General features: G+C 45.1%; 6 protein-coding genes across 6 annotated transcripts; 2 read left to right on the top strand and 4 right to left on the bottom strand.

Annotated features, from left to right (window-relative positions):
* Window positions 1-2,555: 2,555 nt before the first annotated feature.
* Window positions 2,556-3,018, top strand: LTS14_010761 (uncharacterized protein; the record flags this gene model as incomplete). Its single annotated transcript, XM_064843437.1, has 2 exons — window positions 2,556-2,589; window positions 2,645-3,018. The coding sequence occupies 2 exons, from the start codon at window positions 2,556-2,558 to the stop codon at window positions 3,016-3,018; spliced, it is 408 nt and encodes a 135-aa protein (XP_064688960.1).
* A 235-nt stretch (window positions 3,019-3,253) lies between these two features.
* LTS14_010760 (uncharacterized protein) lies at window positions 3,254-4,605 on the bottom strand (the record flags this gene model as incomplete). Its single annotated transcript, XM_064843436.1, has 2 exons — window positions 3,254-3,875; window positions 3,938-4,605. 2 exons carry the CDS (start codon window positions 4,603-4,605, stop codon window positions 3,254-3,256), a joined length of 1,290 nt encoding a protein of 429 aa, XP_064688959.1.
* A 170-nt stretch (window positions 4,606-4,775) lies between these two features.
* On the bottom strand, window positions 4,776-8,996 carry LTS14_010759 (uncharacterized protein; the record flags this gene model as incomplete). The annotated part of the gene is made up of 1 exon (XM_064843435.1): window positions 4,776-8,996. The coding sequence occupies one exon, from the start codon at window positions 8,994-8,996 to the stop codon at window positions 4,776-4,778; it is 4,221 nt and encodes a 1,406-aa protein (XP_064688958.1).
* Window positions 8,997-10,099: 1,103 nt separating this feature from the next.
* LTS14_010758 (uncharacterized protein) lies at window positions 10,100-11,457 on the top strand (the record flags this gene model as incomplete). The annotated part of the gene is made up of 2 exons (XM_064843434.1): window positions 10,100-11,320; window positions 11,341-11,457. 2 exons carry the CDS (start codon window positions 10,100-10,102, stop codon window positions 11,455-11,457), a joined length of 1,338 nt encoding a protein of 445 aa, XP_064688957.1.
* Window positions 11,458-12,006: 549 nt separating this feature from the next.
* Window positions 12,007-12,843, bottom strand: LTS14_010757 (uncharacterized protein; the record flags this gene model as incomplete). The annotated part of the gene is made up of 1 exon (XM_064843433.1): window positions 12,007-12,843. The coding sequence occupies one exon, from the start codon at window positions 12,841-12,843 to the stop codon at window positions 12,007-12,009; it is 837 nt and encodes a 278-aa protein (XP_064688956.1).
* A 644-nt stretch (window positions 12,844-13,487) lies between these two features.
* Window positions 13,488-15,559, bottom strand: LTS14_010756 (uncharacterized protein; the record flags this gene model as incomplete). The annotated part of the gene is made up of 2 exons (XM_064843432.1): window positions 13,488-15,447; window positions 15,504-15,559. The coding sequence occupies 2 exons, from the start codon at window positions 15,557-15,559 to the stop codon at window positions 13,488-13,490; spliced, it is 2,016 nt and encodes a 671-aa protein (XP_064688955.1).
* Between the last annotated feature and the right edge of the window lie 7,242 nt (window positions 15,560-22,801).

Here is a 22,801-nt window from a genome sequence, read left to right as displayed (position 1 = left end):
GTGGTGGCATCTCACCTCAAGAAGAGCAAATGGCGGTTTTGAGCGGCATGCCCTCGGATCAGAGAACGTTTGAGCATGCAAAGGAGTGGGTCGCCATAGCTGCGACGTGGAGCTTGCTGCTGCTGATGTACGTAAGTGTGTTTGCCTTGGTCGGTATGCTGCAGACTTAGTTCAGTGTTTGAATGCATCGAGCAGGCCTTAGAAGCTGTTGGAATTCTAACACGTATCTTCCTCTCCGCCAGCGTAGCCCGTTGGCATGCTCGCTACATAATGGCATACAGTTCATGGCGTGTCTTGCTGCAAATTCTTAGACCTAGGTGGCTAGATTGGTTGTGAACTGTATGGAGTGCAGACCATGATTCTCGGTGATCTTACACTGTGTGTGGCGATCAGTCAATTGCCTTTTGCCCAGCGGTCAATCCAGCGCCGGCCCATAGCGGTGGATGATTGCAGCGACGAATAGCTACGACTGCGAAAGGCAACGGCTAGGGTAGAACATGATGCCAGCCAAAATCGAGTTCATAACATCAATGGACTGAACACTTTCTCAGGCTCGGTCTCACATTCCTTCCTTCCCCTTCGTACAGATTTCGCTTAGGGAGGTCATCAGCAACGTCGGTCACCCTCTAATTGGAGGCTTTCGGGAGTTTGAGGACCTGACGGATAGCATCGAGCACCTCACGAAATGCATGACATGTCTCCCAGGACTTGAGGAGCCCACAAGCCGCAGTAGTAAGGACACATGCGATCTCGACTCGAGTCCACTGTCGACAGCTTGTTCTCAAGCATGGATCCAGGGGCGAGCTCCACTTTACAGTAAGAGGACGAAGATTCGATGATTCTATTACATTAGCTGATCAACTTGTTCCTGCCTCTTATCAGAAAATGGGGCAGAAGTGCTCAGTCTCCAAGTTGATTGTGCGATGTTTGAAATGAAAATCTCTGTCGCAGAGGACCAGAAAGCCAAGCGCTAAGGGACTATTTGGATAGGCCCAGATCTCCGGGCGCTGGTGAGAGAGTTGTTCGCATCAACGGTGTGATAATACCACACTACCTCGCCAAGCTGATTGAATTGGTGGGTACGGTCACTGGTCCGGGACCGAGTGGTGTGCTGAAGTTTTGCCCACCAGCTAACGACCTGGAAGCTGGCAATAGCCGTCCTACCAGAAGTTCACCGCGATGCGGACATGCAATTCGTGAACGAGGTCATCGGCCACACTCGAAATAACACCGTTCCGGCTGATTGCCATTGATGGAGTCGACACAAAGCATCGTCAAAATCAAGGAGGTCCGCCAGGGTGACTATATCTCTCCGGCTTGATCTTCACCACCGAAGAGTACGGGCGTAATGTACTCAGTCCCCGACAGAGAGTGATCTGGAGCCCTCGCATGCTCAGTCGACCGTAATAGCACATGCTCACGCATTTGAAATACCCTCCATCATCGACATGGCATGTACAGCATTTGAGTCAGTTGAAGGACGAGCGGTCCTCAAAACACAAGTCCTGGCAGGCCGGAACCTATGCTCCACAGGCAAGTAATGTCTACGACCGGCCCAAATCAAAACGGTCCAGAACGGGGTGGCACCTACCGAGGAGGAGCTCACATGGGCTTTTCGTGTGTTAACAGTACTGGGAGAAAATCCGAGAGGCATAGTCTCTAAACGGCAAAGTCGTTAGTGTTGCCCCAGTGGCAGGCGTCAAGATTCTCAAGCAGGAGGTCGAGGATTCCGGGGTGGATGAATACTACTGATCTGGAGCGAACCTAGGTACATCAGGACCTAGAGCAGGTCACACTCTCTCGAGTCTGTATACCGAGCAATTCCAGAATAGTTCGTGGTGGTATTTGCCGATGTGTCGGCTTGGTGTCAGCAAAGCCATGGTACATCTAGCCCGACTGCGTTTCAAGCTTCGGGTTCTGTCTCCATGCTGCTCCCGATGGTAATGTCTCATTGCTGCTCCCGTTGGTCGATGAAGGAATATCAATGTCCATGGAGGACATCAAGCTCCCGTGATTGCCGCGGGTTTATGGTGCAGGTCGCTGCCATCAGTCTTCTCATTGCGTAATGCTCCATTTCCACCTTGGATCTCGTTTTGACGCCACAAACAATGCTGCACTGAGTACTGAGTTCTTGTATCTCCTTCGACCAGACTCATGTGAAGTTGTATTGCCAAACCACGAGTCTGTCAGCCAATCGGCTCTCGGGTAGAGCTTATCGGGCTTAGAGATGAATGGTGAACTCTGTTCACCGGCGTCCTTGGCCGACATCACCTTCCTTGATAAACAAGCAAAGCATCCTATTGCGAGCTCGACAGGCTGTTCGAGTATTGCTTGGTCGACACTAGCAGGTGAGCGTGTTCGTTGAGCTAGATGATGCCAGGGCGGATTATGTGAGATCCTGCGGCCTTACGAGCCTTCTCTGCGTCATCTTGCGACTGCCATAGATTTTTGGCTTTGCTGTAGGTATCTTTCACGTTCCTCAGATCACATTTACCATTAGCACTCGAAGCAAGCATCGAGACCAGGCATTCACTCGCAGCTTCACAGCTTCGAACATGCCTGAGCAACTCCACTCTACCGGCCGTGGTGGTGAGTCGTAACCGCACTGAGATGACCGACATGGAGGCTGATCACAGCTTGCCAGGCGCCGGGAACATTGGCGAGGACACGACTCAGTATGTCGACGGAGGTATCACGCGCGAAGGTGTACTGGGAGAGTCGTCCCGAGGCGAGTACAGCGCAGGGCGCGGCGGAGCTGGCAACATGATCGAGTCTCCAAGAACCGGCACACCTGTCGCACATTCTCAGGATGTAGTGACTGAGCCCTCCATGAGGACGGCAGAAGGGCATGAGAACTTCCACACCGGTCGAGGTGGAGGCGGTAACGTGCACAAAGACAAATATGGTGGACACAGCCATGCGCAGGGCGGCGAGCAGAGCAATATTGTGGACAAGGCTAAACATGCCCTTGGTATGGATAAGAAGAAGGAGCATGAGCACACGACGACAACACAATGATTGGTGAATGTACGTTTTGTAGCGATCGACGAAATTCTAATATACATATGCCGTACATCGAACAACACAATAACCGACACAAACATAATAACCTTCAGAAACGTAACAGGGAGACAGGGGCATGAAGGACACTGACATGATTGAACTAGAAAGCACTGCTTGGAGAGGCATACACATCAAGACCCTTTCCACGCAGCAAGCGTTTCACAAAAGCAGTAGGCTCCATCCACCACGCTCAAGGCCATATTGCCCGCACCACTCGCTGCTCGATCAACCCATCACGACCGAGCACCCGACTCATGCCGTCATCAAACGCAATGCCGGTTTCAGCATGTGTCACATACCACGGATCATTGACTCTGCCCTGGCCACTCCACCACTCATTCCTAGCCAAAGCTATTGCATAGCTCATGGGACTCCAGATTGGTCCTACAAACACGCTGCTCCTCCTCAGCACTTCGTAGTCGACCAGCTTCTGTTGTCGCGGAGTCAAGCTTTTCAGCGTGTTGACGTCGCTGTCCGTGAGGACACTGAACTTGGTGATGGCAATGATTGGCGGAGATAGGTATGCAGCTTTCTGCTTGAGCCTGGCCAACTCTGTGACATTCTCGGAGGCCGTGTAAACGACATGAGAATTGTGTTGTGCGGCATATGCGAGCAGAGCATCGGCCTGCGCCGAGAATCCTGAATATGCTTCACCGTTCTTCGAGCTCTCGGCATCGTAGTCGAAGGTGTGTAGATATGCACCGACAAATGCCTGCGAAGGTATGACCTCTCTCGCGTTGATCTTGAGCCACGGATACATCGCAGCGCTTGCTTTTACGACCGTAGCAGCAAGTCTGCGGACATCCTCGTTGCTACGCAAGAGCTGACCAAAGTTGCGCCTGAAGTTGCTCGGTGTGCTCGAGTATCCACTGACCATAGACTTCGCTCCAAGCTGACCAATGTCGCCCGTCCTCCACTCGTTGTGTTGACGCCCTCCTTGAGCCAAGCATCTAGGTCGTGCAAAAAATCGTCCTTTGTATTGCCCTTGCCAATATCTATTCTGCGACTGTATGGCGTATACGTTCTCGGTAGCGACACCATATCCTCCATCTCCGCTCCTGGCGTATAAACCGTCATCTGCGGGCAAGCTTGTCCAATAGCTTCCAAAAACCATGTCCGATCGAACAACATCCCAAAGTCCGGCAACTCGACAGCCTTTCCTTCCTCATTGAAACCCGCTCGCTCCTCAGCGTACGGGAGGACGATCGATGCGCTAGCCTCGATAGCATAGAAGATGAAGTCGAGGACACTGCTTCGTAGTTCTGCCACATCACCTCGTGGGCCGCCTTCGAGATTGAATATCAGATCTGATCGCCATGTTGACCGTTTACAGTGTGCTGCGATTGGCGAAGGATCAAACGGCTGGATGAGATCTCTGTCCAGCCAGTCCTGGATGAAGGTGAGAAAGCTACCACCCATTCCGCCGCCGTAGGGATGACGGATGCGATATTGGTACGAACCAAAATATAACGGCGCCAAGGTCACAACAAGCGCCACGGCGTAGAAAGCGGGCGGCTTGTTGGTGAGCTGTTTGACATACATCGTGGCATATCCTCAAGAGAACTCGACATGGTCTCAAGGAACGATGAAGTGGTAGTGAGGTCGTCCAATGCCTTGCATGAGAGCCTACATTCCAGCCACTCGACAACCTACATTGAGCCAGACCAGTAGCATTAATTCCATTCATTACTCATCTATCGTACAATAAGCACTTAGCCCGTCCTTCGATTCATCTCACCCGGTCCTCTAGATACCGAAGGCGCAGGCGTGGTGAGATGGCTTCGATGCTCACCCGCCGTAGCAGCAAGACTATCCATATCCGTATCGCCAGACTCGTCGCGCCTCAGCGAAGCTACGGGAGCAGCTCTACCACCAAACTTTTCCATATTCTCGGTCGTCAAAGGATGGCCAGTATCAGACCCACCATGAGACTTCCCAGTCTTGGTCTTTGGATCCTCGCCAGCCTCGAGCAAAACGTCATCTCGTAACGTAATGGCTTTCTCTTCTGCTTTCTGCCGCCGGATGGCAATATCGTCCGGTGCTTCCGAGGATCGCGCAAGAGCATTGCGGTGGTATGTTTCCAGTCGATCTAGCTCGGAAGTCAGCTGGTCCTGTGGTGATACCGTCGAGCCTTCGGACATGAAAGACGATTTGTTCCTGTTGGGCGTGGGACGTTTGATCTTCGGATCGCCCGGTCCCATTACATTCGAAGCAGCAGCTTCGGCTCGTTTTCGCTTGCCTTCTATGGCCCACTTCACGAGCATGCGCTCCAGGTTCGGCTTCTTGACCGGCTTGGCGAGGTAGTCATCCATGCCAGCGATCTGACATTTCTCCCGATCTCCTTGGATCGCAGATGCTGTCATTGCTATGATTGGCGTGTTACGTATCGCAGGCTGTGCCACGAAATGATGCCCATTGCGGATCGTGTACGTCGCTCTGTACCCATCCAAGATGGGCATTTGAACGTCCATAAGGATAATGTCGGGCCGTGGATACTCGGCGGATGCAGGCTCTTGAAGATACTGGAGGCATTCTGCTCCATTCCAGACAGCCTTGACGGGAAAGCCAAGCTTAGCCACAGTCTTGAGAGCAATTTGCTGATTGATGGGGTTGTCCTCCACGACCAAGACCTGACAATTCTTGCGGTCCTGGGCGTTCAATTCTGGTAAGGGCTCATCTACTGGCCAAGGAGACAAGCCGCTCATGTAGGCAGATGTCGAGCCATCACGTCGACCCAATGACTTACCAGGTGTAGTCGGCGTAGGTGGTCCAGTCTCGGAGGCAGGGCGCGAGACAGAGACCTCGGATGCCAGCCGATCGGGTATCGAGCCCAGAGGAACTGGTCCACCACTTTGATACGGTGTTTTATTGAACCGAATCCAGAACGTTGCGGTCGTGCCAACACCAAGTCTCGACTCTAGGTTGATCTTACCTTGCATCAGCTCCACCAGGTTTTTGCTGATGGTGAGACCTAACCCGGTACCGCCGAATCGTCTTGCGGTCGAGCTGTCTGCTTGTGAGAAAGGCTTGAAGAGTCGCTTCCTAACCTCCTCCTCAATGCCTATGCCTGTATCACAGACCGTGAAATGTACTTCGACCGCGTCATCCGTTTCCTTTTGCACTCTCACACGCATGGTAACGCTGCCCTCAGAAGTGAACTTGATCGAGTTCGTGAGCAGATTCGTCATGACCTGCCGTAGCCGCCCAGGATCGCCCATGACTTTCCACGAAGTCATCTCTTGTATGTCCGCAATATACTGCAGACCCTTGCGTTCTGCAGCGAAGCTCAACATCTTGTTGACATCTCTAATGACCACAGCCAAGTCGAACTGCACTTCTTCGATATCAAGCCGTCCGCTTTCGACTTTTGAGAAATCCAGGATGTCGTTGATCACCGTAAGCAGCCCATTGGCACTACGCTGGATATTCTCAGCACACTCTCGCTGCTCCTTTGTCAACCCACCACCCTCATCATCCAGTAGCAGCTCAGACATTCCAATAACACCAGCAATAGGCGTACGAATCTCATGAGACATATTTGCCAAGAACTGACTCTTCATCTTACTCGCCTCCTTCGCCGCCACGCTCTGCGCCATCAGCCTGGAGTTCTCCTGGTCTCGCTCCTTGAGTGCTTCGTGAGCTTGCTTCATATCTGTGACGTCCAGACTGACGCCGACCACGCCGTCAATGAACGCCTCGCCTTGGAGATCACCTTTCCGCTCATTCTTTATTAGCGGGAACAACCGCGTGTTGAACCATGTATCGGTCGATGCAATCGGAACTTCGATCGTGCGATCAGGGACACGACCATGCATGACGTCGTCAATGGCAGCCATGTACGGTGCCATTTCATTCTGCCGCCCTTGCTCAATGAAGATATCCTTTAGATCCATCCCGTGGAAATGCGTCTTGGGCACACCAGCGGCAGGCTCGTACATCGACCGGCCTTCATACAAAGTGAGCTTGGTCTCGGTATTGACAGCCCATAGTGTGATCCGTGCGTGCTCGATAACCCGTTCCAGACTCTCTCGCATCTGATGAGCTTGCTCGCGCATGATAACTTGCTCGTCAATATCGGTGCACGTGCCGAACCACTTCACGATCTTGCCCTCCTCGTCCCTCATCGGGACAGCACGGCCCAACATCCACCGCCATTCTCCTTGCGCACTCATGCAGCGGTATTCAGTCCGATACTCGTCTCCAGTAGCCAGACTATGCGCCCACCGCGGCTTCGCCACTTCCAGATCATCAGGATGGAAAGCATTCAGCCAACCCAGGCCATGGCTCTGCTCCTCTGTCAATCCAGTATATGAGTACCACCGGTCGCTGTAATAATCGTGGTTCCCTTCCTCATCCGTACGCCAGATCATCTGAGGTATCATATTACAAATATCCTCAAACTGTTCTTCATTCACTTTCTGCTGTCGTTTTATGGTCGTTGTGAACTCCGTGACATCATGGAAAAGAACCAGACCACCCAGAAACTCGCCTTTCTCATCTAGCATGGCTTGCCCAGAGACATCGAATAGTAGACGGCTGCCGTCTTTAGCACTGTACATGCCAACTCGATAATGCTCAAAGCTCTGCTGCTCTCGCATAAGCTTCATGATAGGGAAGTCCTCAAGTGGTATCTCATCCGAAAAGTCCTCTTTGTAAAGCACGTATCTGGACAGAAAGTCGCGCGCTTGCTCATTGCTGTCAAATTGGCCATCTTCTAGCCACGGGTATATCAGCTTGATGGCTGCTTTGTTAGGTAGACCAAAGCTTTCGTCTTTCCATAGCGCATACGCTGGTATGGACATGGAGTTGAGAATGGCGTCTTTCAGCCTGTTGGTCTTGCTGAAGACTGACGGAGCAGACGCTGAGGTGGTCTTCGAAGGCGGTCCTCGAGGCGGGTAATCCAGAAGCGGCTTCGAGTGCGGACTGGCGAGCGCTGAGTGTGTAGTGGGAGTAGTGCTTGTGCTTTGCGACTTCCGTTGGCCAGAAGAGCCGGAGCTCGAGTTTGAATCCAAGCCTGATGCGATAGATTGTGCTGTGAACGAGGTAGGCGTTCTGGCGACAGTACGAGAAGTTGTCCTGGGTGCGTTTAGCTGTGGCTGTTCCGTATGCGCAGCGGTGAATGTAAGAGTAAAATATTGCTCGTCCTCGGTCGCCCACACAGACACTATCATGGTAGCCTGCACGTGACACGAAACATCGTGTCGGCTTGTCTGTGGCAAGCCAGTGGTGGGATCGCGATCAGTAGAGAAGACGACGTCGATGATGGCGTCGTGTACTTCAGTCCGAGACGCGCCAGACTGACTCATACGTGTGGATGAGGCTCGCGACGAGGGTCGTCTACGTTCGAGAGGCTCCCTGTCCCTGCCTTTACGCTTGTGATGGGTGTTGAGTTGAGTACTACTGGTCTGTGCCCTCGAGGCATCGTCGACAATGGATTCGAGAGTATCCTCCCATGCCATAAAGACAGCATTACCGTTCTGTAGCATATCCACCCCGAGCTGTGCCAACGTAGTCCCGTATAGCACGTCTGTCGCACTCCTGATTTCCATAGTAGCAGTGCGCGCCAAGCTTTCCACTTCAGTCTCCTCGTCCGCAGCCTCCTCGCTCAACGCATTGATCTCAACCCCGAACAGGCGACCCATGGCCTCATTAGCCAGGACAACAGTCTTGGCGCTGGACAGAACTAAGACTGGCATGGGCAAATATTGCAAGGCAGTGAAGGCCATATCCGTCTTCATCTGGGATGGCGGTATCTTGATAGACAGTCCACCCCAGGTAGGGGATATACCACTTTGTACACTGCCATTGCGCCCGTCGGCAGAAAAGTAATCGTCGGCTTCGAGCTCATCTTGTGTTCTCTCACCTATCCTCTTTGCCGTGGCGAAATCTTCGAATGAAACCCTACCCCTCGACATCCCTACAGGATCCTCCATGTTGACGGTGCTCTTCCTCCTGCTTCCGCTATCGCGAAGGCCACCGCCCTGATCTCCGTATCTGAATTTCTGCGCTCATCAGTCCAGTGCAGCCGGCTATGCAAGGTGTGTGAAATGGGGCCGGAGTGTGTAAGGGTGGTCCTGAAGGAAGTTGGGCACAAGTCCACAGAATATCACGAGATCAACAATGAGACACTCTACATTACCCCCCACCGCTCATGTTTGTGAGCAGTCGAACAAAGCGCGGATTGATGTCGCTTCGGCTTCTCGACCCAGTGATGATTAAGGTTCAACGGTGCACACAAAAAAGAGAGGGATGGACAGCACGATCTTGTGATGGGCTGTACGTTTGCTTGTGGATCTGTATGGAGGCCTCGCACTGCGCGCATCGCTGCGACTCGAGGGCTGCGCATTTGCATTGCCAAATCGCTCGCTCTTCTTTCCTCACAAAGCAGATGGTGTCGAAATCCAAACACTTTGGAGATGCACATCAGCGATGACGCCCGATCGCGCGCCTTCGGTAGTTCTAGCCCTAGCTCCCGTACCACATCCGAGGTTTACGAGCAGAGAATACGGTGGTAGAGTACTGGCAGAGCCTCATCAAGTCATCGAGCGCCAACAGTCTCGATTGACGGGGTGGCTTCGTGGTCATCTTTGATAGTCGTCGCATTCACAGCGATGTCAAAGTCACGAGCAGGTGGTCCGTCTGCTGACTGTAATATTAATCCGAGTTGTGTTGCTTGGTAAGAGCATCTGCTAGAGCGTTTCCAAAATCTTCTATTCCAGGCACAAACATCCTACGTGGCTGCGCTGCAAAACGCCACACCAACAACATCTCCTACTGTACACCACCTGAGACAAGACAGTCCTATCACTCTCTGTATTATTGCTGACTTTGAAGCACTAACCCACCAGACATACACCACGTCGCCTGACAACGGCAACCCTGGACCTCGAAAGCGATGCTGTTATAGCAGGTAAAGAACTCTGTCTCTCCCGTACTGGGAAAGCGCTCCTTGGCTCCTTCCCCTGCATAAAGTGCACACTCTGACAGGACCATCCCATCTTGCCACTCCATTGACCACATCCCAGCATAGTGCACAATGGTCGAACCCTCGTATACTGGACGCAATCGAACGTCTGCTAAGGGCGGCCCAAGTGGCGTGCAACGGTCATATGCATCAGAGTTCAGGGAGACAGAAGCACTCTTCAACAGTTACGAGCACCTTCAAGGACTTCAACGCGGTGATGCTGCCCTCAAGATGTTGCGCCAAGTCGCGTCACTTGTCAAGCCCATCATGCGGAAACGAGGTTGGAAGGTGCAAATCCTGGCCGAATTCCTGCCTGCCGAACAGAATCTACTAGGCCTCAATATCAATCGAGGGTACAAGATCTGCATACGTCTGCGCTATCACAACAATCCTGATCTGTTTCTGCCAATTGAGCAAGTCGTCGATACGATGCTTCACGAATTGTCGCACAACGTATGGGGCGAGCACGACAGTAATTTCCATCGATTGTGGGATGAACTACGCGACGAGCACGAGACTCTCATTCGCAAAGGCTATACAGGTGAAGGCTTCCTGTCAGAAGGTCACAAAGTGGGAGGTGTCGGCCGGCATGGCATACCGCCACCGCATGAGATGCGCCAACTCGCCAGAGCAAGCGCAGAGAAACGACAGTCACGCGGCACGCTCAGCAAAGGGTCTGGCCAACGGCTGGGTGGGACTCCACTGCATGCACATGGTGGCGACGTACGGTCTGTGATCGCCAGCTCCGTCTTGCGGCGGAACACGGTTGACAGGGGTTGCGCGTCAGGGCGACAGGATGCTACGGCGCTTGCTGATCAATCTGCCAACAGCACATTCAAAACAAAGGCTGAAGAAGACGATGCCAATAATCGAGCGATAGCGCAAGCGCTGTTCGAACTGATGGAGCAGGAAGAAGAGCGCAACATTAGGAACGGCACCTTTTCTACTGCTCCCACAGGAGGCGGGCTTGCTTGGGACCCGAAGAATGGACTGTACGATCCTAGCAAGGCCAAGCCATCGCCAGTCAGTCCACAGCAACCCAGTGAGGAAGAGCAGCTCAAGTGGGCCATGGAGGCAAGTCTGGCATCCGAGCAGCATGATCTCGGTCCAACTCATGGCATGTCACCTGTGTCGCCACTATCGCCTGTGCATCCGGCTCGGCCAATATCGCTGAACGAAATCGCGGACACACCGGCCTCTTCAGTGCGCTCTGCCAGGTCAGCCACGAGAGCTTCTCACGAGGCATTCGTAATCAAGATCGAAGACGATGACGACGACGTGGCCGAACCAGCTGTGCGAGACATTACTAACAGACCTGTATCACGGCCAACTCGAGCTCCCTTAGCGGCAGTGCGAGACATACCACCACGTCAACAGACCTTGCGGTCACCCGTCGCGATCGACATATCCGAGCCCTTCAACCCAGATGAATGGACATGCGATACCTGCACCTGTATTAATCCGATGCAATTTCTGGCTTGCGACGCATGCGGTAGTGAGCGGCCACAAGGAGCTCTTCCGGCTTCTGCAGTCACGACCGTTTCCAGAAGTGGTGATGGTGTGAGCCATACGAATAGAAGTGCTGCGACGAGCACTCCTCGCTGGACGGTTCCGAGAGCTGCTCAGGACCAGAGTCTTGGATGGAACTGTGCGAGGTGTGGGTCCTGGCATGAGCATAAGTGGTGGACTTGTTCGGCTTGTGGGTTGATGAAGAGTGCTAGCTGAGCATGGTGTTTGCACATCGTTCTGTGTCAACCTGGAGAACCAATAAGTATCACCGATTTAAGCCACGTCGTACCTCCGAGCTGGACGCTACGACGGTCGCACTTACGGCAGATGCAAAAATCATGCACAATCTCGACACACCGAAAGTTCATCAAGCCTCAGATGAAGAGCTTACGCAGTACGCCTGCATTAGTCAAGGCAAAGTTACACAATATAGTACAAGCAGTTTGAAGCAGCTAGGAGGGACAACCACTTCACTTCTTGCGCGCAACCGCTCTCAATCTAGTATATCCCAACCACTTCGACCCGTCCTCTTCTCTCGTAACGATCGACTCGACGATATCACTGACCTCCCTCAACACTGCTTCTCTCTTTCCCTCCTCCACCGCCTCCAAGAACTTTGCGCCCATCAATCTCAACCACCCCATCACACCACCACTCCCATCTGCGTTGTCAGGATTACACTTCGTAGGTCTATACTCCAGCTCGCACTTCTCGACCTCAAACCCGATATCCGTCAACGTCTTGGTCATCCAGTCCGGACCAGGAAAAAACCAAGGACAAGCTTCTCGTGCTTGCTGGACCGACAAACCCGCATGTATCAGTGCCGCCGTAAACGCCGCATGGACTTCAGCAACATTTCCCGCCCCACCCTGTTCAAAAATAAGTCTACCACCCTTCTTCAGCGCCTTATGGGCATTCTCAAACACCCCTACCCTCGTCTCCGGGTTTCGTAAGATCCAGTGCAAAGCAGCATTACTAAACACCTTATCCCAGCTCCCGTCGACAGCCTCGGGACAGTCCTGTAACTTCGTGCAATCCTGTAACTTGAAAGTGCAATTCTTGCTCGCGTGGTTCTTCTGCGCGGACTGGATGAACGAAGGTGAAGCATCTAGACCTAAGACTTGACCGGATGAGGCGGCGGCGGCGATTTGGGCGGTCAAAGGGCCATCGCCACAGCCTATGTCGAGGACTCGGTCCGTGGGTTGGACGTCGAGGTAGGAGACCACGGTTGATGTTAGTTTGGGGACGAAGCCGGCTGCGTTTTGGTACTTTTCTGCCGACCAGTGATCTTTATTGCTAGTTGCCATGCTTTCAGTCGTTCGTGCTGTTGGATTTGACCCAGATACAGCACACGTATCTTTTTCCTTGATGTTTCTCTCAATGCATACTGTTGCAGCTGTGAGGGTCGAGCTCCGAAGTCGGCGCCAGCAGGATGAGGAGAGCTCCAAACCTATCTAGTATCATTACAACGATCCTCGAGCATACATCGGCAGCTAACAATGTCTTGTGCTACTATTACTGCGAACAGATCTAATGGTCTCATTAACACTACTGTAAAACTCTAGGTCTATGGCGCAACTTCTCCTCGCTGTCGTATGTATCTCTCACGCCAGCATACATCTTTCCAGGTATGAGGTCTGTAACGGACTCACTGGTGAAACAACAGTGGCCGATATCATGACTACCCTCGCTCAGCACCTCCCCCCATCGAACAGGTAAATATGCAGCGTCGTCGTCGTATTGGGGACGATGAGCTGCGGCCGCCAATGCGACACTGCAGGACCCTGCAACTGGTACGGAGCTTGCGAACTTCCTGTATCCCATGCCCATGGCGAAAAGCAACATGGCAATTCCAAGCATAATCACCAGCAGAATCGGTAGACACGAGTACCTGGAAGGACGACTTAGCATATCATTCGACCAACGCTCGCTGCGGGATGGCATCTCTCGCTTACCCAATCTCCGAGTACTCTGCCTGGTCGCTCCCCTGACCTCCGTATACGTTTAATCGTGCCAAGAAGATGCTTTGACTGATCAACCAATGTAGCGTGCCCGACGCTATCAACAGTGGTATACTGTACGTATACGGCAAGTTGAGGTAATAGGTGGAGCGCTGTTGGCCATGTGACGTCGTCACACGGAGTGGTTTCCGTCGACCATCCATGGCGTATTTGCTATACTCATGGCATAACAACATCGATGTCAACAAGCCGTTGTAGGTGAGATACAAGAAGCTGACGACAGCTTGAGGCAAGTTTGCAAGCAAAACGGCCGTGACAAGACCGCCGGCTCCGTCCTGAGGCAGTCCAACACTGAGCAGGGCTCGTGAGTCAACGGCGCCAAAGCCAAGGTCAAAGACCGAGGAGCCTGTGCCCAAGTACTGCCCGATGTTAGACGCTCCAGCTCCAAGTAAGCTGGCACCTGTGATCAAGGCGACTAAGCAAAGTCCCATGGTGATAACCCATCGTTTGATACTTGCACCAGCGAACCATCGGCGTCTGAGTGGTGCGTAGTAGGTGACCGCGGGAGGCTTGAGGTTGGGAGGTTCCGGAGGAGCTTGACCAAAGAATCGTCGTATCACGGCATTAGTGTCTAAAGACTCCTGCTTATGGGTACGCAGACGCCAGCGTAACGGTCCCTCCTCGACATCGACCTTGGCCATCAAGCAACGACCTTTGGTCAGCTCGTCTGGCCGTTCAAGGAAACTGCTTACTGCGTCTCCAATAGTGACCAACGTTGACTCCCTTTGCCTGTAAAGTGTCATGAACATGCAAAGACTCTTCGCGGCGTTCATAAGAATCACCGTGACGAGGATTTGTACACTGAACTGCAGCTTGCAATGAGGTGGAGTGATTGCGGCAAGACAGTATTCAATTTTGGCACCATTAACAGTCCAGTTCGTAGCATTCTTTCTCGCGGTGGGTATGTCGCATGATTCCTGGTATGAGCTTACCGAGAGGTCGTTGCAGATCCAGAAGTAGCTAGGATACCCGCCACTCTGTGGGTCGTACTCCGTTTGTTGCTCCCAGAACACTGTATCATTCGTAGTATTCCTTCGCTCGCTTGTGATAATCAAAACATGGTTGTACGCGGCGACAAATGACGTACCATACGCCGCGATACAATCGCTGTTGCTCAGGTTGGCCACGGCAGAGCTGTTGTGCAGGTTGTTTTGGAAGGAACTCTGCATGCTTTGCAGTTGGCTGTAAGCGTCGGAAGAGATTGTCGAATTGTAGTGATTGGGCCATTCGTTGTACCTGTTGTTGAATGCGCCGCCGTCGAGGAAGTCCGTGTTGACAACAGCCGCGGTGTACTCGTTCGTACCCAGACTTTTGAAGATTGCAGAGTTGTAGAGCAGATGTATCGGGATACTTGACAACGCCAAACCCCACCACAATAGCCGTCTCGTCCAGCGAATCCGCCAAATGTTCCTCACTGACGCCACGCCAATATCCAACCAATCGCCTTTGGCATGTGCTTCATCAATCTCCTTCCGCGTCGGAGAGCAAAGACATTGCATGGTGTAGTTCGAGGCACTCAGCAAGATCGAGCTCAAGGCGTTGATCAGAATATGCAGCCAGGTCGTCCAGCTATTCACGACCTCACAACTACCCTCGTATGCCGTGCCCACTCCGCCGTTTGACCCAAACTTCGAGATGGCGACTATGGTGAGGATGAGGTTAAGCAACAAGACGCTAAAAGCGGTCCAGGCTGCGCAAGTGACACCAAACCTCCATCCTTGTAACTTCTTCCTCCTCTCTCTGTTGCTCTGTGACGTTGGTGCAAGCGAGACAGGTCGGAGGGAGACATCATCGGCATTCAAGCCTTTCTTGTTGTCGCGGTTGATGAGGAACTCATTGTCGTTGCTTAAACCGTCCCAGAAATTGGTGGGTGTGCTATAGGTCGGGGCACTGCGTTCGATTGGTCAACGCGCTACTCATGTTCTGGGGATTTGTGCTATGCGTACCGCGACTTGGGTACTGCCGTGAGCTCGATACCATAGTCCCTGCTAGGCCCCTCCATTGGGTTGGGGCCCCAGCAAAGTTTGGGTTCGGTTTGGTTTGGGGTTTAATATTTAGGGAACCGTTTTCGAATTTAGGGCCCTAAGTATTTAAACCGAATATAATTTAGGGCCCTAAATTGGATTTAGGTTATTAAATTAGTATATAAAAGAGAGAAGCACGTAATTATATATTATAGCGGTATAGTACTATATATATATAGATATAATATATAATAGATATTTAAATATATAATATCGATTTTAGATAGTAAGGTAGTTTAGTATAGAGGCTATTAACTATTTATAGGGCGTAGACTATATACTAACTACTTACTAACTACTCCCTAACTATAGTCGTTAACTATACTAAGTACTATACTAAGTACGCCTATACTAGCTCTTACTTAGTACTTATACGCGTTTAAAGTCGCGCGACTATAGCCGACTATATACTAACTATATACTAATTATAAGTAAGTATAGCAAAATTCTCTATCTTTTTCTATCTAGCCTAGTCTAGCTAACGTAGCCTTCTAGTATAGAAATCTATAAGTCCCTTAAAAGTAGTATACTTATTTAATATTCTAATAAGTAGCTATATATCTTTTAATTCAATTATTATCTTCTTAATATAAATTATAAAGATATTAACGTCTATACTTCTATTAGCGCTATTATATAAAGAAAGAAGAATTCTATACTTTTAAAGTAAGATACTAGGAATACCTCTATAGCCTCTTATAATACTAAAAGAGTACTTACCTAGAATCTTATATTAATCTAATACTTATATACGATCTTACGTATAAGACGTTAGAATAGAAGCTTTAGTATTAGAAGATCTATTAACTTCTAATAGCGTCTAATTTCTTAGAGTACTATAGCTATATTAGTAGCTAACTATATACTAATTATATACTAAATAGATAGAAGACTTACTACTAGCCTTATACCTATAAGGTTTCTTTACTTCTATAGAAGCTTTTTCTTTATTTATAGTACTTATAGGTACTTTATAGGGTACTTTACGTAGTACTAGCTTAGTCGAAGGTCTCTTACTAGCCTACTTATATACTATAGATCTAGAAGGTTGTTTTTTTAGGCGTCTTAGCGATTTGCCGCTAATAGAGTCGAGGGGAGCGATTCCGCTATCTATATTATTAGTACCTATAGGATCCTAACCTAGTATTCTATAGCTCGACCTACTTACTAAAAATTTATTTACTTTATCGTCTATAGGATATTTAGCTATAGGCGGCGCGTTTATATTATCTAGATCTGGATTATAGTAGTAATAGTTAGTAATAACTATATACTAACTATAGCGTAAAGAGCTTACCTATAGCTACGCTACCTATAAGACCCGTCGTCCTAATAGGGTATAGATTATATAACTTTATAGCTACTTTCTTCGATTCTCGTAGCTAGCGCGCGTACTCTCTTCTTACTTTATTATATATACTATACTTCGCCTTCTTCTCTATCTTAGTCTAGCGGAGCTTCTTTAGTATCTTCTACTTAGGTTCTATATTTATTATTAGTAATAGTTACTAACTATATACTAACTTCTACTTTTTATAACGTATAAGGTCTATAAATAGAAACTTCTTTACTAGACGTATTATCCTTATTATTATCCTACGCCCTTTTTTTCTCTTTATCGGGCCTTTTCTATATAGACCCTATACGCGTTATTAGTAATAGTTGCCGACTATATACCGACTTCTACTTTCTATAACGTATAAGATATATAAATAGAAATATCTTCGCTAGACGTATTATCCTTACTAATATAAATAACTCTCCCTTTCTCTTTATCGAGCCTTTTCTATATAGACCTTATACGCGTTATTAGTAATAGTTATTAACTATATACTAACTTCTATTTTCTATAACGTATAAGGTATATAAATAGAAACTTCTTTACTAGACGTATTATCCTTATTATTATCCTATAGAATATCGTTATCTAGCGTTAGCGTAGAGAATATGTCTTTACTAAAGCCTTCGTCTATAGTATTAGTATCTATAGTACCTATACGCTAAGCTATTATATTATAAATATTACGTAGTTAGTAGAGAGGTTAAGAATTAGGCTTAGGTAGATTAAATAGTTTATACTAGTATAGTAAACGTTCCTAGTACTATTCTTTAGGCCTAAAAGATATTAGAGTTCTAATAGTAGTAATATAACTTATATATATAGTAATATAATAAGTAATTAACTACTATCTATAATAAAGTCGTTTTTAGCTATAACCTTATTAAAAAGATAAGAACGTAAGCTATAAGATATATATTTAGAAGATAGCCTAATAATAGATTTTAGGCGTTATAGTTCTATACTATAGTAAAAAAGTATTTATATTTAAGAAATATTTATTATTTATTACTTAGTAAAGTAAAGAAGTAGTAGTATTATATACTAAAAAGTAACGTTATAGCTAATATATATATATTATATATTATAAAGTATATAGTATAATTTAATTTAAGTAATTAGTATATAGTCGTTATTTAGCTTAAGTATAGCTATATTATATAATTTATAGCTACGTTATTACTATACTAAAATTATAGTTTTCGCTATAGTATAGTTAGAAAGAATATTATATAAGTATTCTTATAGTTAATATATAATTAGTATAGAGCTATCTACTTAATATAGCTCTTTTTATTAATCTTATTTTTTCGACTTTAAAGTCTATCTCCTTTAAGGTAGTAGATAATTCTTTATAGTAATACGAAATCTTTTAGTAATACTATAACCTACTTTATATATACTACTAGATATATATATAATTTAAAATCCTAGATAAGATAAGCCTCTACTACCTTTTAAAGAGCTAATAAAGCCTAGCCCTAAATCTAATAGTCTAACTTTATACTATACCTATATAAAATCTTCTTTACTAGTTAAGTAAATAGTAGTTAAGGGATAAGTAACTACGTTATCTTCTAAAGGCGCTATATCTCTTATAATACTACTATACCTAAATTCTAGCGCTATAATATCTTTTATTTTAGCGTTTATATCTAATTAGTAGTATTTTAGTAAGAATATATTAGCTTTAGTTTAAGGCGTACTTATAGATAATAGGATCGTATAGTATTAGAACTTTACCTCTTACTACCTATAGGATTATAGATATTATAATTAAGATTTCCTTTTACTTTCTTTAAGCCTTAAAACTACTATAACTTTTAAGGGTCGGTCTAAAAGTTAGAGGATAGCCTATTAGAAGGGATAGCTAGTAGTATATTATAGTACTAAAAAGTAGAAGAAGAAAAAGTAGAATTAAGTAGAGTAGAGTACCTTTAAATATATAGATTTAAAGTATTAAGCTATAGATAGGTATACTTAAGCTCTAAGCCTCGGCTTATACTTTAATAGTCTAGTAAAGAGAGTACGACTATACGCCGACTATACGTACTTCCTATTTATAGAAGTTTTACTATTACTAATTATATACTAATTAAGCTTATATTATAAAGCTTAGACTATATATACTCTTAAGGTTATTCGCTTATATACTTACTTATACCTTTACTTTACTACTTTACTATATTAAGTTAGAATACTACTACTTAATTCTAACTATAGCTACCTACTTAATATTAATTTATAATAGCGCGTAAGAAGCGTTAGGCGTTTTCTTCGCTTTCTAGTCTACTAAATAAGGTTATAAAGCTAGAGAAATAGTATTCTAAAAATAAGTTAACTTAGTAAGAGCTAAAACGCTACGCTAATCTTAGTCTAGAGGGATAAGAACGAGATAAGAAGTATTAGCGTATTAATATTATAGTTAGCTATAAAACTACGAAGTTAAATAAATAGCTATAGTTCTAGATACTTATAGCCGATCGTAAGGCGTAGGAGCTAAATCGGGTAAAGTAAGAGATATACGCGGAGTAGTAAGTAGTCTATATATTCGTCTAGTAGTTAGTAGCTAATACTATACTCTAGTAATTTAGCTACGTACTAAGCTAAGGAAGTAGCAGTAGGCTACGTAGAAGAGTAGATTAAGGCTAGATTAGAGTATAAGGTTAAGAATATCGCTATAAGATATAGACCGTTCTAAAAGTAGAAGGAGAATACTATTTAGAAGGATATTAAGCCTACTAATCCTAACTATATTCTGCGCTATACGCTAGATACTAGAGATTCTACTAAACCGATAATACCGCCTTTACTAGTACTAAGTCTCGAGTAAAAGATTATAAATATAATAGTCGATAACCTATATAAAGTCTATTATAAGTATTAGAACTCTAGTATTTATAGTCTATTTAATAAGACCGAAATAATTACTAAACTAGTAGAGATATATTAAGAAAATCCTACTACGAACGATATCGATATACGTCTTACTATATAGTAATATAGTATTAAACGACTACGTATAGTTATAGAGTTAGGGGACTTTAAGGTATACTAATTATATACCGACTATAGCTATAAGTATTCTATACTAACTATATATAGACGTTTTATAAGAATAGTCTAGCTACTTTACTTATTAAAGGCGAGTACGCGATAGTCGCGAACCTTAAGTTATAGAATCTAGTCTTCTTACGACCGCTAGAGTAATTAGCTCTTATATTCCTAGCCTTTATAGACGTACTTTTATTAATTAAGCTAGTAGAAGGCTAGAGTCGAGAAAAAGCTAGGGGTTTATAGAGGTTTTTTCTTACGTACGCTATAGGACCTTTATAGTAGGTTTACCTATAACTATATTTAGCTATATATAGGATTTAACGTAAAGAAGAAGTTTCTTAAACTTCTTTTATACGACGTATATATCTTAAGATATAGGGAGTAGTATAAAGAGAGTATATTAGGGGATAAGTAGAGTTTCTAGTTAATAATATACTAACTATATACTAACTATAGCTTAAGTATAAAGAAAGTATATAAGGGGTCGAGTAGATACGCTAGTTAATATCGTACCGACTATATACTAACTATAGCTTCGCTTCTATATACCCTCTATCTTATTAATTATCTTTATATCCGTAATATCTCTAACGTCCTCTACTATCTATTTATAGCTTAATACCCGCTTTAAATCTAACTAACTCTTCTAATCTACTTTCTATAAGTCTGTATAGCGCTCCTCCTCCGTAGTTATATTATAGAGGTAACGCTACGCGGAGAGTATTATTAAAAATATATTAGGACTATATTATTAATTAAACTATAATTAGTATCTCGTAATACTAAATACTCGCTTAATATTAATGCTAGCTATAAGGATATATAATATATCCCTCGCTATATTAGCTATTACTAGAAAGTCGCCTTTAATCGCTTTCTATATCCTAAGAACGTCGTCCTTATACTAATCTACTAGATACTCGAAGTCTAGTATAATATAGTTAGTACTAAAATCCTAAATATTAGAATATCTACTTACCTTACTCCTTATAACGCGTAAACTTATCTATACCTATACTTTAACCCTCTTCCTCTATACTTCTAAATATATAGTACTAAAGGCTAAACTTAGTCTTCTTCTATTAGTATATCTCGCTCCTTATTATAGTAGCTCTAGCGTATTTATTATAGTAGAGCTAGTATAGCTAGTCCTAGTAAATATCTACTTATAATATACTCTAGTCGCCTATTCGATATTTCTAAAACTTATTCTTTATACTAAGATTAAGTAAGACGGCTATTATATATAGCTCCTTATAGTATATAGTAGTACTACTATAGTACTTCTATAGCTTACTATACGCCTCCTCTAAGGCGTCTAGTATATCTCTTTTCTATATATATCGCTTTACTTAAAGTTTATTATAGGCCTTCTCGATTAGTACGAATATTTAGTTATAAAACCTAAGGACGAGATAGAGTATTAGTCCCTTTATCTATCTAATTATAGACGTATAAAGAGTAAATAGTATAGATATCTTAATTAGATAGTTTACCTAAGACTACTCTACGTTATTTATTTTTAGCTATAGTATCTACTCCTATATTACGAATTACTATATAGCTAGCTTTAGCCTTTAAAATCGGACGAGTATATATATTTTAGAATCCTATCGAGTTTAAATATTCTATAGTAGTTATACTACTCGTTTAAGAACTCGACTATCGCCGCCTTTAGCCTTATAGTCTATAAGATCCTATATTATAGTCTAAAACTTACTAGCCTATTAGTCGCTTATATTAATATATATAATTATAGCCTAAACCTAGAGTACTTACTAATTACTTACTAACTATATTATATACTATAATAGGAAAATATACTTTCGCTAGTAGATATAGAATACCCTCTAGCTTCTTTTTTACCTTAAGATCCTTAAGCTACTTCTTTAACGTATCTTTATTCTAAGCCTTTATAATATTCTTATTCGACGCTATAATCTTAAGCTTACTATATAATACCTTAATAGTAAGCTAGAAAATATACGCTATATAAGGTATATATATTATATTATTAGCCTCTATACTATTAACTATATCTATTCTACTATTATTATTATCGAGAAGATCGGAGTCTACTATATATTATAATAGTAAAGAGGTCTACCTATTAAACCTAGCTACGGTAGTAGCGATAGCCTTATATATTATATTATTATTACTTATATTATCTATTATAATTATAATAAGCTTCTCCTCTATATCGATACTATATTTTAATAGAGTTTTCTCTATTATAGTAGCGAGATTTACTCTAGTATATTTTCCTATAATTATAGGAAGTTCTAGTAGCTCTTTATAAAACTTCTACTACTCGTCGATCTAGTATACGTTAATAGCTAAGAAACTATACTTAATATATATCTATAAGGTTTCTAGCGTAGTTACGTAGAGGATAGGGCTACGGCGAAGGGGTTCTAGTAAGGAAGAGGGTAGAAATAAGTTAAAGAGCGTACTCGCTATATATACTCTAGCTACGCTAGTAGTACGTACGTAATATCTTATACGATAGTAACGATAGTAAACTTAAGAAGTAGAAGAGAAGGAAGTCTCTACTTCCTTTTCCTTTATCTTCTCTCCTTAGCCCTCTTACTTAATATAGAAGCTAATATATTCTATTAAATATCTAGATTAGATACTTTACGGACCCCCTATAGGGAGCTAGAATATATTATATAACTATAGTAGACTATAGATAGCCTACGGTCCCCCTACGGTTACGTATAGGATACTATAGATATAGTATATTATACACCTGCGGTACAAGGGGGTTAGAGCTCGTTAGACGAGTAAGTTCTAAGCGATAGGTCGGGTAAGTAACTAC

Source organism: Recurvomyces mirabilis, assembly GCF_035927965.1.
Source record: "Recurvomyces mirabilis strain CCFEE 5264 chromosome Unknown scaffold_50, whole genome shotgun sequence".
Lineage (NCBI taxonomy): Eukaryota > Fungi > Ascomycota > Dothideomycetes > Mycosphaerellales > Teratosphaeriaceae > Recurvomyces > Recurvomyces mirabilis.
This window is presented reverse-complemented; position numbering and strand designations above follow the sequence as displayed.